Raw genomic sequence first — 20,526 nt, forward strand, 5'->3', positions numbered from 1 at the left:
CGACTGGTCAGGGCGGTGGGTCCCAGGCCTAGTCGCTGGGTTGTGTTGGGGAAGGGGGTGCTACTGTGCAGGCGTTGCGGGAGGCCACTGGGGCTCAAGCACCTCGGATTACCGCTCATACGGCCGGCCGAATCATGTGGCAGTCACGTGGCGACCACTGTCTAGCCCAACAGTGAGTGCAAAGCCACCTGGACTGGGATCTGGGCCCAGAACTTTCCCAGAGCTTTCTGGGCCCTCAGATCACCCTCAGACCCTTCCCCCAGCCCTCAGGCCCCTCCCACCCTGTCATTCTCCTCCACGGCCCTCAGACCCTGCCCCCAACCGTTTAGCAAACCCTGTCCCCATTCCGCTGACCCCTTCCCCAGCCCCAGACACTATCCTCAGAGCCCCCTTTCCCAGCCTGCAGACCCCACCCCCAAGACACAGACACTTCCTTAGTCCTTAGTCCAGGCGTCCCACCCTCGGACCCTCGCACCGTCGGCAGATCCTGCCATCAGTGCCCTCTCCTCCTTCAGAGCCCGCCGGCTGCCCTCAGACCCCATCCAACCCGCAGACCCCACAGACGCTGTCCCCAGAGCCTCCCCACAACCCCTCTCACCACCTCTCAAATCCTAAGCCACAGGCGCCTCTTCCTCCCACTGCAGCCTTCAGAGCCTCCTCCCAAGCCCTCCGACTCCCTTCCCAGGCTCAGATTCTATCCTCGCAGCCCTTCTGCCACCCTGGCACGCCCGACCCCAGCCCTAAGCCCCCTCCCAGCCTCCGGATTGCCTTAGATCCCCCTCAGCTCTCAGTCTCCCTGTGACCCCAGACCTTCTGGTGTGTCGCCCTCCCAGAGCCACCCCCTTTTCTCATTCAGCCGCCTCCCTTCCCATCCGACTCCTCCTGAATCCCCTTCCCTTCTAGGCTGCGCCCCCAAAACCCCCAGCCAACTGTCTTTATTGTTTTCTTGTCCCCAAAGTTCCGGTCCTTCACATCCCCCTTCCCTCATGAGACCCCCTAGCGGATCCCTGCCCCGGAACCGGAGCCCACAGACGCCCTCACTGCCCTTTCGCTTCCCAGTGGAGCTGGGTTCCGAGAGGGATCTAGACACCCAGGTGGGCCGTCTGCACCACGTGGCTGTGGCGGGGGAGCCCAGGATGGGGCCCGGCCAGGCTCCTGCTGAGAGGTGAGGGCCTGGTTGCCGTTACATCTGTGGGGGCAGGATCAAGGAGCTGTATAGAAGGTGTGGCTTCAGTTGGCCAGTCAGAGTGGTACCGAGCACTGACTGTGAACCGAGCTCTGCAGTCCCTGATGGGGATTTAAGGGTGAACATGATCCTTGGATCACTGGGAATGAAATGCAGTGGGATGAGGATGAGACACTAGACAGTATGGCCTTTCAAGTGGAGGATGCTTGAGTCTCACAGCATAAGAGTCAGCCATGCAAAAAAGGGGAAAAGAAGTGGGGAGAGATGGTGGGGTGCAGTGGCTCATGCCTGTAATCCCAGCACTTTGGAAGGCCGAGGCAGGCGGATCACTTGAGGTCAGGAGTTTGAGACCAGCCTGGCCATGATGGTGAAAATACAAAAATCAGCCAGGCATGGTGGCACGTGCCTGTAATCCCAGCTACTTGGGAGGCTGAGGCAGGAGAATCATTTGAACCTGGAAGGCAGAGGTTGCAGTGAGCTGAGATTATGCTACTGCACTCCAGCCTGGGCAACAGATTGAGACTCTGTCTCAAAAAAAAAAACAAAAACAAAAAACAAAAAAGGCCTCTGTGAGGCAGGATGAGTGCAGAAAGGCAGTTAAGATGCTGTTGTAAAAGATGGTGGGCTACTGAGTCAAATGCAATGCCACAAATCTGGTATTCAGAGGTTCCTAAAGGTCATTTGGAGGGGTTTTGTGGCAGAGACCACGCTGGGTTGAACCCAGTGCGTGAAAAATTAGACATGTCTGCCAAGGACACAGGAATACAAGGACAAGGATGCCGTGCATTTGTCCTACCTGGGGTAGAGGCTGGAGGAAGGGGAACTGGGGAATGACGGGTGGAGAGATCCAGGGCTTGGGGCAGGAGTGAGTGGTTGGGATGGGGAGCTGAGCAGGAAGATAGTTCGGGAGGGGATTGGCAGAGGCCTGGAGGTAAGGGCATGGAGGAGGTTGCCACCTGGATTGAGCCCTTAGATGCAGGCTTCAAAAATAAAATTGAGACCGGGCATTGTGGCTCATGCCTGTAATCTCAGTACTTTGGGAAACTGAGGTGTGTAATCTCAGTACTTTGGGAAGCCAAGGCGGGAGAACTGCTTGAGCCCAGGAGTCCAAGACCAGCCTGGGCAATATAGTGAGACCCCATCTCTACAAAAAATTAAAAATTAAAATAAATAAAATTTGAGAGATCTCCTGATAAAATCCAGAGTTTGCTTTACTTGAAGAGTTGAGTGCTGGCCTCATGGGACCTGTGTGTACTACACTGAGTCACAGCTGGGTGGAGTCCACCTGTCCCGGCCAGTGCGCAAGGCTCCTGGAAGTCAAAGTCCCCTGAAATCCACTTCCTCCTGGCCCCTGGGGACCTTTATGTGGTTTTGATCCCCCTGGGTTGCGGAATAGATATTTGCATGGCAGGCAGATGTCACCCCTTGTTTCAACTCTGTGGACTTAATGATTTTGGGAGCACTGTTGAGGTGGATTTCGAGGCATGGTCCTCAGCAGTTGGAGGGCAGGGGTTCCAGGACACAGTGATGGAACCTGGGGTCCATGGTCATCCAGTCATGGAGGTGCTGTGGAGGATGGGAATTGGCAAGGGTATTTGTCTAGTGGCCCTCAGGTCTCCAACCCAGGAGTGTAGGCCAGGGGCATCCTAAGCCTGCCCGCCCCTTAGGTGACCAGGTGGACAGGGAGAACTCTGCGGGGCAGATGGCACTCTTCCTCTCAGCGCTGCTGGGCCACAGCTCTGCCATGAAGCTCCTGTTGGCCTTTGGTGCCAACCCCAACCAGTGACTGGCCAGCCAGTGATGCCCCCCATCCCAGGGACCCAAGCTTGAGCCCCAGAGAACCTGAGAGCCAGGGCTCTCTTCCCCTAAGGCATCTCTCCGTCATGATGCCTCTTCCATTTCCTGGTGACCCTCCTGTCCCCCCAGGGACCCTCCTTGTTCTCCCAGTTAACCTCTTCTCATTCCCCAGTGACTGTTCCCATTCTCCCAGTGCTTCCCTGCTCCCAGTGATCCTCATTCCCTAAAGACCCCATCATGTCCTCACGTGACCCCTCCCATCCTCATATTCACCTCCCATGACACGGTGACTCCTCCCAACCCCAGGGGCCCCATCTTGCCCCTTTTTGTCCCTGTTCAGTCCCTTCCCTAATTGATTCCCACCCACGTTGTTCTGCTCTAGCCGCTGCCTGAATGGCAACACCCCCGTGCATGCAGGCGCCTCCTCCGGTGATGGTACCCCTGCGGCAGGCAGGGGGTGACTTGCAACTGCATGACCAGCGGGATCGCGCACCATGAGACTGGGCTGAGCAGGATGGGGCCAAGCAGAACTGGGAGGTGAGCAGTGGCCCTGGTGGGAGTGAGGGATCAGTGCCAGTGCCCATCGGGCCTCACCCCACATGCACTCCTCCAGTTGCTGGAGCTGTTGCAGCTCTGCCGGTCCCACGTATCAGCGTTAGTGCATGACGGTGAGTTGCCACCCATGGCATCTCTGGACCGGTTGCAGGCCAGATTTGGGAACAGCCCGCCTAGCTCCCTGTCCTCCCTGAGGCTGATGCAGGTCAACAGGTAATCGTCCACATCCTGAAGCCCACCCACCCGCCATTCCCAGCCACCCCAGACTTACCTTCAGCCTGCCCCCAACCCAGGACGCTGAGGCTAGCGCAGATCAGGAGAGCCTCCCAAGTCCCAGCCTTGGGCTTTGGTCAGGTAAGCGGGAGTGGCTGTGGGAGTGGGAACCACCCCTATCTTCTTCGTGCCTCATGGTCCCGTCTGTCCCCAGCTGAGTAGCCTGAGGCCACCAGTGCTGGTAACAGGCATCCCCCTCGCGAACTCCAAGGAGCTGCTGGCAGCCCAGGGAAAGCCCGACCACACCTATAAGAGCAGCTCCCACACCCTCATGGCCAAGTGAGAGCCCTGCTGTGCCCTTGCCAGCTCTCCTGCTCCCCTCCCGGGGAAAGCCCCCTCGTCTCAGGCCTGTACTGCCCCACCCCAACTCTCCAGCCTCCTGTGGATGGGCCACACCGTGACCGTGCAGCAGCTGAAAGCCCCTAGAACCCAGACAGATGTGCTGCTGGCTGACCTTCACCACTGCAGGTACCAGTGCCAGCCCCTAGCCCAGCCTCCTGTTGGCCCTCCCACGGAAGACAAGGGTGTGTGACAGTAACCATGGCCAGAGTCTTCACATCTGGGCCAGCACCTGGCATGGAGCCCTCCTGCTGGGGCGATTCCCCCCACTGGAAAGTGGGTGGGTACCAGTTCTGTGCACAGTGCCCTGTAAGCCTGAGACGAGGTGGGGGTGGGGAGGGGCACTGTGAGTGGCATAGGAGCTGGGTGCTGGCCCTACCACTGCTGGGCTGTGTGACCTGGGGTCTGTTTTCCTCTGTCTGGTGGCAGGTGCGGGTCCCTGTCCAGCAGCCGTCGGCTCACTAGGCCCCTTGGGCTCCACAGGTGGCAGAAGGGCTACCCCTGGGGAGGCCCAGGCCCAGGGTTTCCCCAGCCCCCTGAACTGTACCCATGTCTGCCACTTGAGCTGATCTATGGTGACATGCCCACCACCACCTCAGACCTCTACAGCTTCTGCATCCTGGTCCAGGAGGTCTTCACTGGTCAGTGAGTGGCTACGCCCCGCCCCATGGAGGCACCCTCCCGCTTGGGTCCCTAACTGTGCTTCCTGGCAGGAGAGCTGCCCTGGGCTGGGAGAGGGGGACCTGAGGTGAAGGCCAAGCTGGAGGCAGGGGAGAGCCTGGCCCTGGACCCCCGGGTGCCAGCACTGTGCCAGGTTCGAGCTGGGCTAGGCCTAGCACCTGCTGACTGCTGGGGCAGCCTGCAGAGTACCTGATACCTACTGCGGGAGGCCATGGCCCAAGTACAGGGCAGGTCAGCAGGGGGTGGGTGGTGGCCATGGGACCCCAGGCAGGCCCGTGTCCCCATACCCAGCCTCTGGTCCACAGGATGTGGCTCCTGAGGTGAGCTCCCCGATGGAGTGCCCCCTGTGATGTCCCCAGGCCCCATCCCATTCCAGGTAGGAGCCAGGACAGGGCTGTGGGTGACCAAGGGAGCTGTGGGACACCTGGGCAACCCATGCCAGCTCTCTACCATCCCTCTCTGCAGGCCCCAGAGACTCCTGAGGTCACAGGCCACAGCAGGGTGCAGCCTGGAGCTTGGGCAGCAGCTTGACTCTAGGCAGCAGCTCTGGGCCCTGCTCAGGCCCCAGCCCTGGGTCTGGCCACAGCTCCACAGCCAGGGTCAGCCTGCACTGCTGCCTGGAGCCCAGCCCAACAGTACAGATACCCCCAGAGCCTTGCACGACTGTCCCATTGCTAACCCGTGACTACCTCTGCCCGTCCTCCAGTAGTCACCAACCCCAAGTTCTCTGTCTGCCTCTCCTTTGACCAGGGAACTTTAGGGTCACCCAACTGTCCCCTCACTCACCTGTGACCCTTAACCAACCCTGCTTCCCCCAGGGCCCTTCCCTGCACTCCACCTCCAGCCTCCAGGACTCAGCCTCCCTGCTGGGGACCCAGAGCTCTATGGAGCAGTTTGAGGAAGCTCTCAGCCAAGATTCCAGCCCTGCAGGGGCTGCTGGGGCACACACACAGGGTTACTCTGCTGGAGCGCCAGCCCTATGAACCCATCCCCAGCCTGCTGACCCACAGGGAGGCTTCCCACACATTGGGAGGCTGCTGGAAGGCCACGAGGGCAGGCTAAACAGAGGACCCCGAGCCCAGTCTTGCCCCATCCGCCCTCCCAGGCCCACTGGAGCGCCATGGCTACCAGGTGGCAGCTCCAGCCTTCTCTCCTACAGGCACCTGCTACTGAGCTGACTGGAGAAAGTCTCTTCTCCAGCCTGCAGAAGTGAGACCTGAGGCCTTGGATGGGAGGACCCTGGGTAACCCTAGGTCTTTATCCCTGAGGTAACCCTAGGTCTACCTGTGCCCCACTGCTTCCCAGGATGGACCTGCTGGAGGAGATCATAGCAGAGCTGCAAAAAGGATGTCAGCTTGGAGAAAAGCCCAGCCGGAGCCCCACTCCTGACCTAGACTCCCAGGGTGCCCATGGTTCCCTCTCTGCAGATACCACCTCTCAGAGGCTCCCAGGAGTAACTCCTGCCTTGGTGCCTCCCCAGAAGGAAATAGAATGATAGAGCGCTCCCTCTGTCTGTCTTCACTCACTGAGTTTGGCCCCAGCACGACTTCAGCAGCCACATTTTCACCATTTTATTCATTAATGTTGTCAGATGGTTTAGTGGGGCATGTGGGGAAGGAAGGGTAGGAGTTGTCCCCCCATCCCCGTGCACAGGTCAGGACATGCTGGGGGCTCCTGGAGGGAGAGGAGGATGGGGTCAGCTTAGCCCCCCCCACCCCAGATGTGTGCGAGGGCCCCCAGGATGGAGGGGGGGATGGGCGGACCCTTCAGTCCAGGGTAGGGAAGCTGGGATTACAGGTTAGGGACCCACATCAGAAGCAAGTTACAAAGTTAGAAACCTGGGGTAGTGGTCAGGGCTCAAGAAAATACAAAACAAGGGATTTGGTTGAGCCAAGATTCAGTAAGGGTGAAGGGAAGGAAGGACAGCCCCTCCCAGCTGGTGCTCAGCAGTAGCTTCGGGTCTGGCCCTCAGAGTGGAGGGACCAGCTGGGAGTGGGATAAGGGGGTGGGGGACCAGCCCCCTCCCCTCTTTGCCCTCCATTTCTGTACAAGGACCCTCGGTGGAGCTCGCCCCCCCTTCCGTAGGCTGGTGGGGCTGCCCTGTAGAGCAGGAGAGGCTCAGGGGGGCCCCAGGGACCCGGCACCCTATGAGGGGTACGGGGGCCCCAGGGTGCCCGTTGTTTCTGGGGAAGGCGGGGGACTGGGGGACCGGGATCTGAACGGCTTCGGGGGTGGGCAGGAGGGGAAGAAGAGGAGGAAGAGGCAGGTGAGGGACCTCTGGGCCCTAGGGCTAGGTTGACGTAGAGGGGCTCAGGCGGTGTGGGGCGCCGGGCAGGGTGCTGGGGGGCTGAGTAGCCAAGGTGGTCAGGGGGAAAGCAGGAGGGGGCTGGCGGGTAGCTGAGCAGGAAGTCGGGGGACCTGTGGAGTGGGGGCGATTGGCCAAGCATGCCGTAGGAGGCATTGAGCCTGTCGGGGGGCATGGAGCGAAAGGGACTCCAGGAGCGGGTGGGGCCAGAATAGGGGGACCCCTCACCTGCCCCGATCTCATAGTACAGGTTCTCTCCCCTGTCGAGTGGTGCAGGGGGGCCCAGGGAGCTCCTCCAGACCGGGGCTGGGGAACTGGGCTGGAAGGATGGGGGGCCCAGGGGGTACAAGCCTGGCTTGGGGACCCCGAGGAAGGGTGGCAGGCACTCCCTGGGGGCTGGGGAGAAGAAGCCGGGAGTAGGAACCTGTGAGGGGACAGAACATGGGGACTGGGCTGCTGCCTCTGGCGCATCCCTGCCCCCTCCACCTGCCCTGAGCTGGGCACTGACCTGGGCAGGGCCTCGGAGTCCCCTCCTTGAGGTCCCCATGGGCCGCTGGCTCCTCAGCAGGCTCCCATCACTTTGTTGCCTTGGTAAGTAGGGTGGGGGTCCCGGGACCCAGACACTCGGGTGGGCTAGGGAGTTGGGAGGTGGCCCACTCCCTGAGGTCCCCGGGGGCTCCCCACCCACCTCCAGAGACAGCGACCGGCGGAAGGGGGATCGGGGAGCAGGTGGGGTGCCCCCACACTCCTGCTGGCTCTGTTGCTCGGCCACCTGCTGAGCCCGCTCAGCCAGGGCCAGGGCCATGAGGCGCGCTGGGTTCTTGGGGGGTGGGGGTGGGGCACCCCCAGGGCGCAGGAGAGACAGGGGAGGGGGTGGCAATGGTGACTCCATATCAGGACCTATATAAATGAATGGAGAGGGGTTCAGCTGGGGCCGGGCCCTCAGGGTCAGTGAGAGCAGGCGGGGACAGGGGTGGGGTAGGCCGAGCAGGACTCACCGAGTGGGCCCTGGGCTCCCCGGAGCTTGCTGCACATCTCCTGCTGGCAGGCGTCAGTCAGCGGGGCCTCCGCTCCACGCAGCAGCAGGGGTATGAGATGGGGGCGCAGGCTCCGGCCAGGGCTGAGAGCTGGTGTTGGGGTGGCTGAGGCAGGTGCTCCCCCAGCCCCCAGCAGTTCTAGGACAGCGGGTGGCACTGATACAGCCAGGGGCTCTGAGATGTCCAGGGCAGCGGGCGAGGCAGGGCTAGTGGGCCCTCGGGGCGAGATGGCCTGGGGGGTCACCCTGGGTGGGAAGGCAGAGGCAGGGGCGGGGGGTGCTGGGCTGGCGGGAGGTGCGGGATCCCCTGGGGTGGGGCTGCTGCAGCGGAAGGTTAAGGGATCAAAGTCCAGCCCCCGGAGTCCCTCCAGGCAGCGGGGTGGGCTGAAGTCCAGCTCATCACCATCATCTAGCCAGGCTGAGGTACGGTGTGAGGGGGACCCAGAGAGTGCCCCCAGCCCAGCTGCTGAGGACTCAGAGGATGAAGAGGAGGACTCCGAGGAGGAGGACTCAGAGGAGGAGGACGAGGACAGGCTCTCGCAGGAGCCAGCAGGTGCTGGGCCCACAGGGAAAGCATCGCTGCTGGAGTGGGGTCGCCGCAGCCTGTGCAGCCTCTGGAGGCCTGGAGGGGTGGAGTCAGTGAGACCATCCCTGAGAACAGGGCACACAGCCCCACAGAAAGCTGGGGAAAGGACATGAAGAGGCACCTCCCCAGAGAGTGCCACAGTAGCTGTGAAGCCAGGAAGAGCTGTTCAGATTCACGGTGGAGACCATGAAGAGGACACTTCCGGCCCAAAGCACGAAGGTCCTGTGGCCTCCCCACAGGCTGTGGGCACGAGACCAACAGATTCACACACAGCTGCTGAGCCGGCAGGACAGTGCCTCTGCTCCTGGGTACATGGGAGGGCAGTACCCCAGGAGTGTGAGGACAGCGCGGTGGTTCAGAAGAGCCCCCAGAGGCATGGCTGGGTGGGATGGATAAGCAGCCCCTGGCAGAGGCCGGAGAGCGGCACCCAGCAGCGCGGCAGGCTGTGAGGTAGCGATGGGGGAAAAGCCAAGCGCGGTGCCCCTTTCTTATGACGCCCTTTAAATAAAGTTTCCAAAATGACTAGAACTGAGCAGTATGATCCTTCCACACACACCTGTGTATGATCAAACCCGGAAAGCAAGGGCAGGGTAGTCTGCAAATTGAGAGGATGCCTCCAGTAGGGAGGAACTCGAAGGGGAGAAGGGATGGAGCTGCTTTAGTTCTAGGCTGGTGGGTTCATGGGTGTCTATAATATTATTTAAAAATGTTCAACAGGAATAACAAAGACTTTTTAAAGGGCCTGTCGTGGACCAATAAGTTAAGTTCAGTGTGTGATGAACCAAAGGTGATACTGTATCCAACTCATTGTACATAAAGGCCAGGTTAAATTTTTCAAAAGCCCCAGGACCCCCAAATGTGAAGTACAAATTTGGAGGCCAAACCAGGGCCCCAATTCCTCCTGGCTCCACTTGGGCGCAGGTAGTACCCCCCCCACCTCCCCCCTTGCTCACCAGCCCCGCTGGCCTGCGATGACAGAGACTCCTCGCTCTTGGCAGATCTTAGTGTGACGGTGTCGGGTCTGCCGCCTGCAGGAGACGAAGAGGTAGGAGGGCACTCCAGCGACCACTGCTGCCCACCAGCCCATGGCCCAGCCTCTCACCTGAAGGCTGCGGTGGGGCGCGGGTGCCCCCCAGCCAGGGCAGGGGCTTCTTTCGAGGGACACTGGGGCCCCGGCCCAGTGCAAAGAACGTCTTCCAGCTGCTGCCCCCTGGCTTCCGCTGCTTCTCCCCTCTCTCCCCTTTCCTCCTGCGGTTTGGGGGAGATATGGCAGGTCGTCTGAGGAACCAGGCCTCCACCTGCCCCTCACCACTCCCAGCATCCCACTCACCTTTCCGCAGGTGAGGCGGGAGTCTTGGGAGTTGTGGGCTCTGTGGGCATCCCCAGCCGGCCCTGCGTGCGCGCCTGGGCTTCCTCCAGCGTCAGCAAGCGGGTGGAGGGGCAGCTGCCCGCGAGGGACTTGGGCCTGGGGAGCAGGCAGCGGCCTGGGGAGTGTGGAAAGGGGGCACCTGTCAGCTCTGGGGCCACCCAAGGCCACAGGCAAAGCCAAGCGCCACAGCCCAAGCCCCGGCCCCGCAGCATGCCCACCCGGGCTGGCAAGGCAGGGGGCCGGGGCGGATCAGGCGGGAGCGGGCGGGCAGCAGGCAGGTGGGAGGAGGGCGGGGCAGGACCAGCTGATGAGGAGGCAGCTCCCGGCAGCCAGCGAGGGCAGCGGCTCTGGCTTCAGTTACCTCGGGCCAGAGGGCCCTCCGACGAGCAGAGTCCTGACTGGGCTGGGGTCCGGGGCAGGGCGGGGAGTCTGGGCGGGGCCGGGGCGGGGTCAAGTCTGGGGACCTCCCACCTCCTCCCAGGTGGACCCATGGCCCCAAGCGCCCCCAGGAGCTACAAGGGGTGAAGGAAGAGCGGCGTCCGGGCCAAGAGGTGGGAATCCTGAGCGGAGGAGCTGAAATGAGAAGGAGGGGGGGCGCGGGGAGGGAGAGGCCGGGGCGGGGTCCTCAAGGAGCCGGGAGGGAGGCCCAGCTTCAGTGGGGTGGGGATGGGACTGGGAGCCCACCTGCCCTCCCTCTGCAGCCCTGACCGTGGTGGGCAGTAGCCAGGACCTCAGGGGGTGGGAGGGCATACCTGCAGGGTCGAGGCCAGCGGAGGTGAAGGTGTCGCTGAACAGGACGTCCACGTGGGTGAGCAGAAACTCCACCACCACCGACTGCACCCGAACTTCCCGGAACGCCGCGGCGCCACCCATTCCCACCGACTCCAGCTCCATGGACCTGGATGGGAAGAGCGGGAGGGAGACCAGGTGCCTTGAGCCCAGTCAGCAGGTTCTGGCAGGGCAATGTGGGGAGCCAGTGGAGGCAGTGACTGTCTATTCAATACCTCTGATCTTCTCAAACTGATCACACCTCGTTAGGCTCTCAACCTTCCCCCAGACCCGCCCCTCCGGCCTTCCCCACCTCAGTCAGTGTGGTTCTTCCTGTGGCTCAGTCTGTCACCCCCTCCACTGCCCCGTCTGGCCCAGCCTCTGTCTTCCCCAGCCTGGACATCCCAGAGCCTCCTTCCTGGCCTCCTGCTACGGTCCCCACCTGCAGCCAGAGGGATCCTGGGACCACCTGAGTCCCATCAGGGCCTACCTGGCTCAGAGCCCTGCCCTGGCTGCACCTTGCTCCAGGCAAGATCAAAGTCCTTACTGTGACCCATGACCTGTGAGTCACCCCTCTGTCTGGTCCCTGTCACCTCTCTCACCTCATCATCTCCTCTCCGTCAACCCCTCACTCACTCAGCTCCAGCCACACCGGCCTCCCTGCGACTCCTTCAACGCACCAGGCACTGGCCCAGGCCCAGATGTCTGTACCTCCCGTTCCCTCAACCTGGCGCTCTCCAGATGTGCCCCCGGGGCCCTCCCTCATCCTTTGCAGGTCTTGACTCAGATGTTGCCTTCTTAGTGCAGTCTTCCTCACCCACTTTATCCAAAACTGTACACTCTCTTCTCTGTACCCCTGGCCTTTCTCATTTATTTTTTTCCATACATCATATGCCCGCCCTCTGACATATCACCTGTTTTACTTGATTATGTATCTGTGCCCCCAGGAGAATGTGAACTCCTGTAGGGCAGAGATCATGCCTGTCTCGTTCACCATCAAGTCCTCCAGGCTTATTCTGCTGCTGGCCACAGAAGACCTGCGAAAGCCTCCCTTGCCACCCTCACTAAAAACCTCACACTGCCCTGACCCTGCACACTGCCCTTCCCTCCTCCTCTCTCCTCCTCAGCACTCATCACCATCAGACTTTACTGTGTATTTTCCTGTTGATGTTCATGGTCCATCTCCTATGAGAGCATGAGTCCCAGGAGGACAGGGCCGTGCTCAGTGCTGTGCCCCAGTGCTGGGGATGGGGCCAGGTCCAAGGAAGGTATTTGATAGACATGTATTCAATGAATAAACAAAAGAAAAGCTGGGTGGGTTCCTGGGGTGGTTTTGGGGAAGGACCTGAGGGGTGGGCAGGCGAGCAAGCAGCTCACCGTAGCAGGTTGGGTGCCCAGACGATGGCCAGGTTGCGGGCATGCATGCTGGTGTTAGCACTGTGTCTTGCCATGCGGGCCAGGTGCCTCAGCAGGTACTCCAGGGTCCTAGGGGTGGGAGCAGAGGGGGACACCTGAGCCTCAACCCCCTTGGAATCCCACCAAGTCCCACCCCGCCCCTCCTGGTTTACCTGTAATGTGGCGGGGGCAGCTGCTGGATGACATCGTGTACCCGCACCAGACGCTCCTCCTCACCAGGCACTGACATGGCCTCCTGAGATGGTGGGTGGGTGTGATGAGGATTGGGTCAGAGGCGTCCCGGCCCCCTCCGTCCCGCCAGCTCCCTTACTCACACTGAATTTCCCATAGAGCTGGTAGGTGAGCAGAGGGTTTGGAAGTTCTCGGAAGTAGAGCTTGCAGAGGGAGGACACGCTGTGGATGTCCTGCAGGAAGGCGGGGCCAGACAGCTCTGGAATTCTCTCGCTGTCAAACTCATGCCTGAGACCACCGTGTCAAGGAGGAGGAAGATCCAGGTCAGAGGGGCTCGCTCGCCTGGCTGTGCTCCCCCTGCCCATACCCCCAAGTGCCCGCAGGTGGATGGAACCCTCTTCCCCAGGTCCTACACTGGGTTCTTCAAAGTTCTTACTGAACTCCCCAGCAAGCCTGTGTGGCAAAAGAGAAGGGTGCAGCATTTACAGAGGAGGATGCTGAGGCTCAGGCAGAGGTGCCTCTGCCTGCAGCTACCCAAGACTGACTGACTCCAGAGCGTGAGCAGCTCCTACCAAGCAGCTGCCATTCTCCTGGCTGTAAGAGGGCACTGGAAAATGTGGACAAAATCCCAGCACCCCGCTGCTCCCAATTCTCTGGTGGGGTCCCACTGCCTGTGGTAAAGTCTCCCACCCACTGCCACCTCCTGCCTCCCTCTTGGCCCCCCCGCAGGCTTCAAGTACTCCCCTCTCAGCCTCCTGCAGGCCAAGATCTTGCCTGGCTCCTCCCCACTTCTAGACCCCGCCCTGGCTCAGAGCCCTCCTGCAGTTCCCCCTTCACTTATAGTACAAATCAAAACCCTAACATGAAGGCTTTGCCTACACTGGCATGGGGACTCCTTGGCCATGGCCTCCTGTCGCTGTTCCCTTTGCCCCGCTGCTCCCTCTGCATGGCCTGCCCCTCCCCTCCTCCAGGCCCTCGAATGAGGTGGCTCTGCCCTTGCCATCCAAAACTGCCGGCCTCCCTCCTGGCTCCTCATCGCCATCCTCCTATCCCAATCTGTTTTCCTCCACAGTACCTGTCATCTTCTGGTGAACTCTATCCCTCCCCTGTTTGTCTCTTCCTCTAGCCTGTGGGCCCTGTGAGGGCAGGCATTTCTGGCTGTCTCACTCACTGCTGTGTCCCCAGTGCCTAGAACAGTGTCTGGCACATGGCAGGTGCTGGGTGAAGACAGAGTCCTCGCTTAGATTGTGAACTCTACTCTCAAGAGAGCTGTCCCTGACCCCAGCCTTGATCCTGCAACTCCTGACTCCTGGTAACTGTGTCCCCAGCATGCGGCACGGGGCTGGAGTGGAGGTGCTGGTGCCTGTGGAAGGACAAGGTTGGCTAAGGGCCCTCACCGAAGCCTCTGGATGTTGGAAGACACGCCTGAAAGCCGGTAGATCCCATCCACCACCCCGTGGGCCTCAATGAACTCGGAGCAGCAGCGCAGCACCTGGGGCACTGGGAGAAAGCAAGGTCAGGGCTGTGTGGGCCGCAGCTCTGGTGTGACGGGCGGGGTGGGTGGGCCCAGGCCTCACCATCCTGGCCTGAGTTGCTGAGGTGTTCGCCAAGATCGCAGCCAAACACCCTCTGTCGCAGGATTCCCCGCTGCCGCAGCCGCTGCCGAGAAGGGCGGGAGCGCATAAAGGTGCGGAGCAGGCCGGCCAGCTTCCCACGAGGCCGTGGCACAGCTGTCGGGGCAAAGGGCAAAGGCAGGCCTTGTGGGGTCAGCACGGCCAGGGGCCTGGCGGGGCAGGGGCAGGGATCTGGCAGCCTGTTTCTATTACCTGAGGTCAGAGATGAGATACCCTGGGGAGCCGGGATGCCACATGGGGGGCCATCAGCATCTGCTGGGCAAACAATGGGGTGGAAGGGATGAGTGGGAGGCAAAAGACTCAGGAGGCCCCCCCCCTTCCCCCCCATCCTCACCCCTCCTGTCTGTCCACGGCACTTACCCGCCTTCAGGCCCGGACCTGGTCGCTCCGTGAAGAGTTCCACACACTCACTGGGGAAGAACCCAACCTGAGGAAGGTCAGGGTCAGTGGCTGGGCCACCCCAGTTGGCAGGTGCCCTAGCCCCACCTGTCCGCACCCAGCTGGACTCACCTGGAAGCCTCGCTTGCCCCGCCACCAGCTCCGATCCTCCGTGGGTGGCATGTCGATCACTGAGACAATGTCTCCCACCTGGGAGGGGGCAGGCGGGAGGAGAAGGGTCAGAAGGAGCAGGGGGTGTGGGGAGCCCAGCTGTAGTCTGCTTCTCCACAGCCTCACCTCAAAGGACAGCTCATCTGGTGCCTGGGCCGTGTACCGTTTGATCACGTGGGCAGCCGCCACTGCAGGGATATTGAGTGACGCCTCCTCACTGAGGAGCAGTCGCCGGCCGTGATTGTCCAGCTGAAATGGAGGTGGGATGTGGCAAGGACAGGTCAGGAGACGGTGTTAGTACAGGCATACCAAGCTCCTCCGAGCCCGGCGAGGCCTCTGCCTGTCCCCTGTCCCCCGCCAAGAGCCCCTGTCACACAGAGCTATTGGTCAAACACCTAAATTCCTGTTTGTAGGGATGCAGCCCTGGCACCCTCTGGGGGTGGGGAAACCTCTAAGACAAACCCCTTTATTTCCCCTCACATGTCCTAGGATTCTCCCACCCAAAGGCTTCCCCACCTGAAGGCTTCCCCATCCACCTCTGCACCTTCATCCTCCACAGCAGATACTGCATGGTTGCCATCTAAAAACCCTCTGTGCTGGGCGTGGTGGCACATGCCTGTAATCCCAGCACTTTCGGGAGGCGAGGCTAGAGAATCGCTTGAGCCCAGGAGTTTAAGACCAGTCTGGTCAACAAAGCAACACTCTGTCTCCACAAAACATTTTTCTAAAAAAAATTAGCCAGAGTCCAGGCACAGTGGCTCATGCCTATAATCCCAACACTAGGAGGCTGAGGTGGGCAGATCGCCTGAGGTCGGGAGTTCGAGACCAGTCTGACCAACATGGAGAAACCCCATCTCTACTAAAAATACAAAATTAGCCAGGCGTGTTGGCACATGCCTGTAATCCCAGCTACTCAGGAGGCTGAGGCAGGAGAATCACTTGAACCTGGGAGGCAGAGGTTGCGGTGAGCGAGATCGTGCCACTGCACTCCAGCCTGGGCAACAAAAGTGAAACTCTGTCTCAAAAACAAAAGAAAAAAAAAAACCTTCTGGTTTAAGCCACTTACAGCCAGGTGTTCTGTGAGTTACAGCCCAACCCATTTCTAACTGATATACATTTAAATCCTTGTATCCTCACAGCCGAACACCTGCTAACACACACGTGCACACACACACTCATACACATTCTCTCACAGGCATACGCCCACACAGACACTAAAATATCAATGCCTCCTCCACTCTGGCTCCTTTCTTTTCTATGCCCACACATACTCCCAGGCTGGTTCTCGCCCCTCAGACACTCCCTCACCCACTCTGAACTCCAAGCCCCCTGCCCAGGCCCACCTCCATCCAGGTGAGCACAGGCCCGCAGTTGAGGTTACTGTCCACCAGTCCTGACAGGGTCTCCAAGTACTGTAGTAGCAGTGGCACCAGCATCTGGGGGCAGGTTGTCAGGGTGGGCGTCTGTGAGTGGATGTGAGAGAGCCCACTGCCCTCCCACACTGCCCTAGCTTGCCTCTGGGCTGAAGTTCATCCTGAACGCATGGGTGCTGCTCAGCTGTTAGGTACTGAGATATGGGCATATGAATGAATAAGTAGGCTGGGCCAAGCTCTCGAGTGCCCTGGTTGGTATGACCATGGTGACCCTCCCATGGGACCCCCTGGAACTCCCCATGATCCTAAAACTTAGTGAAGCTAAATGTAGCAGAATCCTACTACATTTCTAAGGTTTCTCCATTCATTCAGATTGGTTGGGACTTGGGCCATACCAGTATTTAAATATTTTTCTATCCTGCTGCCTTGATGATTTCACACACTGTGGATGAGGACACACTCACGAGGCAGGGGCCGAGATAACAAGCAGGTTACCTGGGCAGCCCTGGCACCCTCGGGGGGCGGGGGAAGCTCCGGAAGGCAGGAGAACCTCCGGTCAAATATGCAGCGGTGGAGGTGGGCATCCAGGGAGCGAAAGTCATCGTAACTCCGGAGAACTGGCCAGGAACGGCCCTGTGGGAGCAGAGGGACAGAAGGGAGCAGGGGCCCCATGACACTGAGCTGAGGACTACCGCGGCTAGTCTCCCAGGCTATATGAGAGGCGGGGTGGCCTCACCTGACAGGTCACCTGCACCCCGAACACCAGCTCATTCTCTCCAGAGAGGCTGGGCCCTTCACGGTCTGGAGACAGCAGGAGCTGCAGAGGGAGAGCAAGGCCCAGGTGGACTTTTGTCCCATTTCCTGACCTCCCCGGGATGGCACTCTCTAGGGATGGGTTTGTGTCTCCTTTCTGGGCCTCCCCGAACAGGGCCTGGTGATGTGCTGGTCCCTGACACAGAGCAGATACCTAACAAAAGTTGTCGTTGAATGAATAAAAGAACAAATGGATGAATGAATGAGCAGCTCTCCCCATCTGCTGTGGCTCCTGCAACTTTTGCTACTGACTGCTCAGATGCATACAGCAGCCAGTCACAGGTTTCAGAAGCACAGCAGCTGATATCATTGCAAGGTTGTGTAGGATATTGTCTTCCCTCCTGGGTGCAAATGCAAAGCCCCCATACCTGAATGTGGCCAAAGTCGACGTTCTCGTAGTGGAAATGGGCGCAGTCAGCCAGCCGCGGAAAGGGGCCTCGAGGAGCTGAGAGCCTGGGAGACAGGGGATGCGTCACCAGCGGCTCCTTGAGCCTCCCCAGCTCCTAGCTGAGCCCTTTCCTCCCTCACCCTCACCTCTTCCCAGGCTTCCCCTTCACACTGGGCCCCCCGGCGGTGGGTAGGGGCTGCACCGAGCCCTCCCCTGGGCCATCCAGGCTATCAGTGCTGCGTGCCTGTAGAGCAGAGAGAAGAATCAGAGGCCCCCAGAGATGGGAGCAAAGAGACAAGGAGAGCATTGTTATCTGGCAGCACAGGGCCCAGAGCCCCGGGCACTCCACACACCGCCCTGAGCATGAAGCAGGAGGGCAGGTCGGGGGAGGTTAGGGCTGGGCTGAGGACAGGACTGCTTCTTCGTGTGTGGTCTGGGGTGGTGGACTGGAGAAGCAGGGGCCAGACGTGAGGCAGGGCAACAGGACGGAGAGCATGCTGGTCCTATCTCTCCCTGCTGAAAACCCTTCCATAGCCCCTGCAGAGTACAGTGACCTCCTACCACTGTCTGGACAATCACGGCTCCCATCTCATCAGCCTTCCTGCTTCCAGCCTCTCCCTCCTGCCAGCTTTTCCGCAACAGCCTGGATCGTTTTCAGAAAACACAAATCTAGCTGTTTCTCTATAGATCCTGGGCCTTCAATGACTCCCTGTTGTCTTCAAGATGAAGTCTGAATTCTCTGGTCTGATAATCGAGACTTCCCTGAGCTAATTTCTGTTTACCTCTCCAGTCCCATCTCTTTCCATTGCCCCCGCTCGCAGAGCTCTTGAACTTCTAAGAGTCCAAAACAAGCACCCTCTTCTCATTTCCTTCTAGGCCTTTGCAAAGGCTGTTCCCTCAACCTGGAACACTTGCCCCACCTTTCCCTGGGGTACATTCATCCTCACTCCCACCCCTTAGGTCCCAACTCACATGTGCCCTCCTCCAGGAAGTTCTCCCTGACCCTTCAGGCTGTGCCTGGCATCTCTTCTGGACTCTCTCCATCCCCTGAAGTTCCCCCATCCCAGGTTCCATGCCTCGACCTGAGCTTCTCCCTTCACAGCTCTGATCACTCTGAGATGGCACTGGTGGTGACAAGTTCATCTCTCTCATTGGACTATGACTGGCCTCCCAGAAGGAGGGCCCCAGACTGAGCTCCCCAGCATACAGCCGGGCATGGAGTTGATGTTCAGACAGGATTGTTCCTGATTATTTTCTGGGTCCCCAGTGCCAGCCCAGTTGCGCAGCAGGGGCTGGGTAAAATCTGATGAATAAATTAACCAGCTGCCAGACAGATTCACCAGACTGGGCTGTAGCATCTCCCTCCTCCATGTCCCTGCAACCCCAAGTCACCCTCAGGGTCTCACCCTCAGAGTCTGTCCCCCTCCAGCCCATGAGGTTCCCCAAGGCAGGATGGGAGCTGACTCTCTCTGTGCCTGGAGCATGGAGCCTGCACAGAGGCGGTCTCAGTGAATGTCTGCTAAGTGAGGGAATGAATGGATGAATGAGCGGGAGCAGCATGGTGAGAGAGGGAGATGGTGGGGGAGGGGGATGAGGACAAGGAGATGGAGTGGACCCGAGGATCAAGGGAGGTAGAGTGCTGGCCTGTTGGGGTGGAGTAAGGAGGGAGTGGCTGGAAAGACGAGGCAAAGGCTCAGACTGATGCTGGGCAGGGGAGATTGAGAGGAACCAGGATGGGGTGAAAATGAGGGAGAAGGAGAAGAAAAGGGTCAGGCTGGGGATGGAGCGGGTGGGGGTGGGGCTCAGGAAAGAGAAAGGGGCTGTGGGGAGGAGGAGGGGGCTCTGCCGGGGAGGGCTGAGGGCTGGCAGAAGGATGCCGAGGAAGGTGCTGGGATGGGGGCTGGGGAAAGACCCAGGAGCCTCAGGAGGCCTCTTCGGGGGCCACTTGGGTAGCGCGGGTCCCTTCCTGGACCAGCCCCGCCTCCTCCCAGCCCGGGCCCTAGGTCCCTGTCACCCCATCTAGGGCGCGGAAGAAGGGGATGTGCGCTGAGGGGGCGGGGTCGAGGTACGGGCTGGGACCCGGGATGGGGCCGCAGGACTGGAGGGACCACGGCTGAAGCACAGGCCGCGGGCTCGGGCGGGGCCGGGGGCGGGGCGCGCGGGGCGGGGCTGCGCACGGACAGACTGACACGCGGACGGACAGGCTGACGGCCGCGTGGGACCCTCACCACCATGGTCGCGTAGCCTCCTCAGGCCCCGGCCGCGCTCGACCCCTCGCTCGCCGTTCTCGTCGCCCCTGCCGCCGCCATGGCGACACAAAGGGGAGGGCGCGAGCCGCGCGCGGGCGGCTGCAGACCCCGCCCCTAACGGCTGCCCGTGGCTCCGGCGCGCGCCCCACGGGGGCGGGGGGCAGCGGGAACGCGGCGCTGCTTCTCATTGGCTCCGCCCTTGGCCCTAGGTCGATGCCCCGCCCACCCGGCGGCTTCTCATTGGCTTCACCTTGGGCTCCGCCCCGGCCTTATATTTATTCGGTCCCACCCCCCGAAGTTTGACAGCGCCACGCCCATGACTGCTTTTCATTGGCTGTCATCGCCCTCCTGAGACATGCCCCCAGGTTCTTTATGCTTTGCTTCCGACACTTCCAACACCAAGCAACAGACCCTCCCCTTCGTCCACTCCCAGTGGCCATTCTTCTGACTTTATTTTTTTAAGAGACAGGGTCTCGCTCTGTCGCCCAGGCTGGAGCGCAGTCCTGCAATCGTGGCTTACTGCAGCCTCAACCTCCTGGGCTCAAGCGATACCTCCCAAATAGCTGGGAATACAGGCGCGCGCCACCACGCCTGGCTAATTTTTTTAGACATGGGGGGTCTCACTATGTTACCCAGGATGGTCTTGATCTCTGGGGCTCAACAGATCCTCCCGCCTCGGCCTCCATTCAAAGCGCTGGAATGACAGGCGTGAGCCACCACGCCAGCCCCTGATATTCCTTTTTTTTTTTTTTTTTTTTTTTTTTTGAGACGGAGTCTTGCTCTGTCGCCCAGGCTGGAGTGCAGTTGTGAAACCTCAGCTTACTGCAAGCTCCGCCTCCCGGGTTCACGCCGTTCTCCTGCCTCAGCCTCCCGAGTAGCTGGGACTACTGGCGCCTGCCACCATGCCCGGCTTTTGTGTATGTGTGTGTGTGTGTGTATTTTTAGTAGAGACGGGGTTTCACCGTGTTAGCCAGGATGGTCTCTATCTCCCGACCTCGTGATCTGCCCGTCTCGGCCTCCCAAAGTGCTGGGATTACA

General features: G+C 60.3%; 1 protein-coding gene across 6 annotated transcripts; it reads right to left on the reverse strand.

Moving 5' to 3' along the window:
* Positions 1–6,387: 6,387 nt before the first annotated feature.
* ARHGAP33 (Rho GTPase activating protein 33) lies at positions 6,388–19,617 on the reverse strand. 6 transcript variants are annotated; one of them, XR_004052264.1, is made up of 23 exons: positions 19,468–19,617; positions 17,386–17,483; positions 17,220–17,304; positions 16,775–16,855; positions 16,534–16,671; positions 16,009–16,101; positions 14,792–14,914; positions 14,627–14,704; positions 14,477–14,543; positions 14,309–14,371; positions 14,060–14,212; positions 13,880–13,982; positions 12,626–12,770; positions 12,464–12,546; positions 12,273–12,380; positions 10,880–11,025; positions 10,089–10,242; positions 9,861–10,006; positions 9,712–9,786; positions 8,135–8,794; positions 7,825–8,036; positions 7,645–7,723; positions 7,508–7,560 (listed from the first exon to the last, which is right to left on the reverse strand). XR_004052264.1 is itself a non-coding variant. In XM_030913710.1 (22 exons), the coding sequence occupies exons 1-22, from the start codon at positions 19,471–19,473 to the stop codon at positions 6,775–6,777; spliced, it is 3,780 nt and encodes a 1,259-aa protein (XP_030769570.1). In that variant the 5' UTR covers positions 19,474–19,617; the 3' UTR covers positions 6,388–6,774. The 6 variants fall into 6 exon arrangements, 5 of the variants coding, with proteins under 5 accessions (XP_030769570.1, XP_030769569.1, XP_030769568.1 ...); XM_030913710.1 differs by having other exon boundaries at positions 6,388–7,560; positions 7,645–8,036; positions 14,309–14,368; XM_030913709.1 differs by having other exon boundaries at positions 6,388–7,560; positions 7,645–8,036.
* Between the last annotated feature and the right edge of the window lie 909 nt (positions 19,618–20,526).

Source organism: Rhinopithecus roxellana, chromosome 12, assembly GCF_007565055.1.
Source record: "Rhinopithecus roxellana isolate Shanxi Qingling chromosome 12, ASM756505v1, whole genome shotgun sequence".
Classification (NCBI taxonomy): Eukaryota; Metazoa; Chordata; class Mammalia; order Primates; family Cercopithecidae; genus Rhinopithecus; species Rhinopithecus roxellana.

Excerpts from the sequence above, each read along its gene's own strand:
- ARHGAP33 (XM_030913707.1), bottom strand. Across the intron at positions 12,381-12,463 it reads CTGCCCCCGCCACATTACAG|GACCCTGGAGTACCTGCTGA; the intron begins GTAAACCAGGAG and ends TCCCACCCCTAG. Across the intron at positions 11,026-12,272 it reads TGGGCACCCAACCTGCTACG|GTCCATGGAGCTGGAGTCGG; the intron begins GTGAGCTGCTTG and ends CTTCCCATCCAG.